Source organism: Gossypium hirsutum, chromosome D05, assembly GCF_007990345.1.
Source record: "Gossypium hirsutum isolate 1008001.06 chromosome D05, Gossypium_hirsutum_v2.1, whole genome shotgun sequence".
Taxonomy (NCBI): domain Eukaryota; kingdom Viridiplantae; phylum Streptophyta; class Magnoliopsida; order Malvales; family Malvaceae; genus Gossypium; species Gossypium hirsutum.
The window spans coordinates 51474197-51479302 of NC_053441.1; the positions used below are offsets into that span (position 1 = coordinate 51474197).

A 5106-nucleotide genomic window follows, 5' to 3' on the forward strand; every position below is an offset into this window, starting at 1 on the left:
TTAAAAGTAGCAAATAATCCCATCATTGAAGTATTGAATAAACTCATATAAGCAAAAAAATCTCAAATATCTTTGATCATGAGTATATAATTATCACTATAAATAAAAACAAAAATCCTAATGGTAATGATTAATATAGACATAATAGAGATAAGTGAATCAATAAAGTAGCTAAACTCGAAACAAACTAACTAAATTTTATATATTTTATTTAGTAGTCTAACAAAATTTTAAAATAAAAAGGTAATATTTATAGAAAGAAACTGAAAATAAAAAAGGAAAAATTATATTTAAAAAGAGACATGTTTAATCAAAAGCAAATAGAGGAAGAAAATCAAATCAAATCTTTCCATTAATGTTTGTATTTATCTCCAATACTACTTGCTCAATTCCTTCCCTTCCATTTCAATGAAAAAGAATTCAACCATGGTTTACCATCCTATTTATTTAGAAAAATAAAAAAAAAAGAGAGGAAATCAGGTATATTTAATTGTTTAATTTGGGTTACAAACTTTATCTGTTTTTTACATGTTTATCTCACAAATTTTCTTTTATCTGTTTTTTACATGTTTATCTCACAAAGTTTGGTTTATCAATTGTTTTACCTTCACTTTTTTAATGTGTTTCATGTGTTTATCGGCTAATTTTGCTTCTATTTATTATTATTTCCACTGAGAACAAAACTTGAGGGATTCATTTTTTATTATTATTATTATTTGATTCATTGCACGGTGATCTTTGGATGGAAAACAAGTTTAATCAGGGTGGCTTGGTGGTAAGGTTTAATGTTGCTCATGAGATTGAATTATTTATGATTAATTCATATATATTTTTACCAGACATCGTAGCGAGTTGTATGGTAAATATGGAATTGTTGGTTTTCTTTTGGTACATATCTATCGTTATTTAATAAAAATGATGAAATTCAATTCTCATTTTGTTCTTCCCAAACTTTTATCATTTTCTTTTGTAATTGTTATAGTATATAATTTCAGGGTTAGCATGTTTTAATCATGTTTTCTTGTTTAGGGTCATTTGAATGGTTGGGTGAATGTTAAATCTCTCTTAGATGTGTCATTTTAGGGCTTCTTTTTTTTCTTTTTTAGAATAGGGATTTGTTTTCATAATGATGGTTGTACTTTATATGTACAGTGTGTTTAAGAATGAAAGTGGTGTGGAATTATGCAGGCACATATACCTCCTCCCCCTGGCTACTTTGTGCAACTAGAAAATCCCGACGGTCTATTTTTGAAGAAAAGAACAAGGATGCGTCGGTGGCTTTGCTGTTCGTGTCAGGTCGAGGAGAATTACCAATCGCGTGAAAACGAGCATTTGAAGTGTAATTCAGATGGTATATATTACTTTGACCTGAACTTCTTCTTTGTATTTATGATTTATTGTTTGGAATCTCTTGTAAAGTGTGAATTGTGCAGTTACCTAGCATAGCATGGTCGGAGTCAGACCATCTTAATAGTTTATATTTTTATAATTTTTAATAGATTAAATCAAAATTTTATCATTTTTTAGAGTCAATGTACGAATTTATCATTATTAATTTAAAATTTTATAAATTATAACAGGATTAAAAAGAAAATTTTTCATGATTTTCTTGCAAATATAGATGTTAATATTCTTGTTAGACACATTTGTGGACATAGGTATGGAGATATTACCCTTCAAATACATATCCCTATCAGATAAATGACAATGACATCCGGGTTTGAGTAACATAGGACTTCACTCTTTTTTTGTGTTTTAAACGAAAAAGAAAAAAAGTAAACATAAAGTTTACTTTAGTGAATGCAACTCAGGCATATTATATATTTGTTAGCATTGCTCATCTCCTAATTCTTTTACTTTGCATAGGAAGTCTTAATATTAATTTCTATATATTGTTTTATATATGGCTTTTACTTGATAATATATGAAGATTATTTTTAAGATGTTTGACATGTATTGTCTTATATTCCAATCTGGCATTTTGAAATATGAATTTCTCTGTCAAAGGTTCTTTATAAAGATATTTTCTTATTACGGTTTAATTTGTTTTTTCTTGTTAGCATGGTTGTGTTATCTTTGCTATGCTTTCAGGACATCAAAAGAACTCAAAGGTGGTTTCTCCTATCAAACCTGAAGAGCGAAAATCGTCGTCACTTATCGAAGTGCCTGCATTATCATTGGAAGAACTGAAAGAAAAGACTGACAATTTCGGATCAAATGCTTTAATTGGGGAGGGTTCCTATGGAAGAGTTTATTATGCAAACTTGAATGATGGAAAAACTGTGGCTGTTAAAAAGCTTGATGTTTCCACTGAACCTGAACCCAATGTAGAGTTTTTAACCCAGGTGCGTAAACAATTTCAAAGGTCTTATACATATACATGTTCTTATTGGTAAGAAAATTCAGGTTGTTGTTATGTTGTGTTTCTCCTTGTTTTGTAACAGTGCCACTCTAATGATTTTCTTTGTTTAGGTTTCCATGGTTTCAAGATTGAAGCATGAAAATTTTATCGAGTTGCAAGGTTACTGCATTGATGGAAATATCCGTCTGCTTGCATATGAGTTTGCAACAATGGGATCATTACATGACGTATTGCATGGTTTGTGTGGACATCATGTTACATATGAGTTCCTGATTTAGATTTGTCCTACAAAGAGACTATTAGTTTGACTCATTTTGTTTTTTCGGAACTACAGGAAGGAAGGGAGTTCAAGGGGCGCAACCAGGTCCGGTGCTTGACTGGATGCAGCGGGTAAGGATTGCCATTGATGCGGCAAGGGGGTTGGAGTACTTGCATGAGATGGTTCAACCCTCTGTTATACACAGAGATGTAAGATCAAGTAATGTGCTTATCTTTGAAGAATTCAAAGCCAAGATTGCAGATTTTAACATCTCAAATCAGTCTCCGGACATGGCTGCTCGTCTTCATTCTACTCGAGTTTTGGGGACATTTGGCTATCATGCTCCAGAGTATGCATGCTTTCTAAGCTTCTCTATATCATGTTACCTGTCATTGGCTGTTTTGGTGTGTTCACTTGACTTCTTGTATATGTTAGGTTATGTTTAATGCATTGTCAGTGTTTCTATAATGAACTATTATGTTACTCGGACTCTAGGGTGAGTGTCGGATACAGTTATGTGCTCGATATGGGTATACTCTTTTTTTTTTTTTTCCTAAGTTTTTCCATACATTTAGATATTTATACTTACATACCTCTGTCCAAATATGCGTCGTATCAGACGTAACTGATTTATTGCCATTTTCCAGGTATGCGATGACGGGACAGTTGACACAGAAGAGTGATGTTTATAGCTTTGGGGTTGTTCTTCTAGAGCTTCTAACTGGGAGGAAACCGGTTGACCACACAATGCCTCGCGGACAGCAGAGTCTTGTTACCTGGGTGAGGTTATTGTTCTGTTTTCAGTTGAGTAGGACAAAGTCTTAAATATTTAGTTTTGTGGATATAGGCTACTCCAAGACTGAGTGAAGATAAAGTTAAAGAATGTGTGGATCCAAACCTGAAGGGAGAGTATCCTCCTAAAGGAGTTGCCAAGGTATTTGCCGAGTCTGCATAACTTTATACAAGTTAAATCTCGATTGGATTGGGTTCTTACTATATGTGTATATATATTGTGGATGTAGTTGGCGGCTGTAGCTGCATTGTGTGTGCAGTACGAAGCTGAGTTCCGTCCCAACATGGGCATCGTTGTTAAGGCTCTCCAACCATTATTGAAGGCTCAAACACCAGCAGCATCCCCAACATCAGAGACTTGAAAATCAAAAAGCAGATAGACATAATTCCATTTTCTTCACTTTTTATCAGAAAATTTCTGAAATCTATGCACAGTTTGGTTTCATTTCATTGCACATTTCATTATATCACAGAATATATAATTGGGTTATTTTATTTATTTATTTGATTGTTAAAAATGTTTCTTTGAGTTGTAGTTATAAATTAAAAGGGATTGTGAGTTGTTTTATTTTCTCTGCTGGATATAAATGTCAGTATTTAGTATTTGTTTGCTTTCTTTGGGTCAAATTTGACCTTAGTCCCTGTACTATAATCAAAATTGGGATTTAATCCTTGGATTTTTTCGGGATTCATCTTGAAGTAAGAGGCCAGGTACAATTACAACCGACAATAATAAAGATATTACATAACCTACTTATATTAAAACATTTTTAGATAGGATTCACAAATAATAGGATTTTTAAATCAAAATAAATTTAAATAACGATTACACATAATTTACCTTGGACACTGAACTCCGAGATTAATTAGTGGAATTATTTAATTTAAATTGTTAATGGTATTAAAATTTCTAATAACTATGAGGCTAACTTTAATTTAAATTATGAACTTGATGCATGTATTATCTTTAAATTTGGGACTTCATTTTTTCTGTTAATAAAGCTTCAACCTTAATCTCGGTGCCCTTATGAAAATTTTTGATTTAGGGTTAAAAAAATCTTTAAAATTGTGATTGCTTTCTAAAGTCGAATTCCAACTCAAAATCTCTAAATTATTGAAGCCATAAATCATTCAGACTCTTGACAGTAATGCTTAAGAATCTGCTAGGAATCAATTAAAGATACGTAGTCGCAGCAAGATTTCTTTTTAAAATTAAATTTGATTTTCTGTTTTTTTTAATTTGTTGCTATCTTTCTGTTACAATTTGTTGTATAAATTCAGCTTTTTTTCATTAGAGCTTTTTGTTATCTTGAGGGACCTGTGAAAATGGAAGAGAAAAGTTTTACAATGGCGTCGCCAGTATAAAACTTGGGTTGCTAGGATGGTTATTCATTGCAGGCTCTTGACATTTGGGAAGCAGTGGAGGATGATTATGTAATACCTCTACTTCCACCAAATCCAATAGTGGCATAAATGAAGAATCATAAGTAGAAGAAGATAAGGAAGACTAAGTCGAAGGCGTGCTTATTTTTGTTGTTTCACAATCAATTCGGAACTACTACAAAAATCTAAAATTACCTTAAAGAAAAATATGAAGGGAATCAAAGGATTAAGAACATCCAAGTGATGAACTTGACTCAAGAATTTAAAATGAAGAGAATGAAAGAGTCTGAAGCAGTTAAAGACTATGTTG

The 5106-nt window shown here is 31.9% G+C and overlaps 1 protein-coding gene across 2 annotated transcripts; it reads left to right on the forward strand.

Moving 5' to 3' along the window:
- The first annotated feature begins 317 nt into the window (after positions 1-317).
- On the forward strand, positions 318-3931 carry LOC107902948 (PTI1-like tyrosine-protein kinase 3). 2 transcript variants are annotated; one of them, XM_016829047.2, is made up of 8 exons: positions 318-480; positions 1189-1351; positions 2092-2345; positions 2473-2599; positions 2697-2970; positions 3269-3401; positions 3469-3555; positions 3644-3931. In XM_016829047.2, exons 2-8 carry the CDS (start codon positions 1267-1269, stop codon positions 3773-3775), a joined length of 1092 nt encoding a protein of 363 aa, XP_016684536.1. In that variant the 5' UTR covers positions 318-480; positions 1189-1266; the 3' UTR covers positions 3776-3931. The 2 variants fall into 2 exon arrangements, with proteins under 2 accessions (XP_016684536.1, XP_040948552.1); XM_041092618.1 differs by lacking the exon at positions 318-480 and adding an exon at positions 580-775.
- Positions 3932-5106: the final 1175 nt, after the last annotated feature.

Excerpts from the sequence above, each read along its gene's own strand:
- LOC107902948 (XM_041092618.1), top strand. The coding sequence starts at position 743 with ATGGAAAACAAGTTTAATCAGGGTGGCTTGGTG. Across the intron at positions 776-1,188 it reads TTAATCAGGGTGGCTTGGTG|GCACATATACCTCCTCCCCC; the intron begins GTAAGGTTTAAT and ends GGAATTATGCAG. Across the intron at positions 1,352-2,091 it reads TTTGAAGTGTAATTCAGATG|GACATCAAAAGAACTCAAAG; the intron begins GTATATATTACT and ends CTATGCTTTCAG.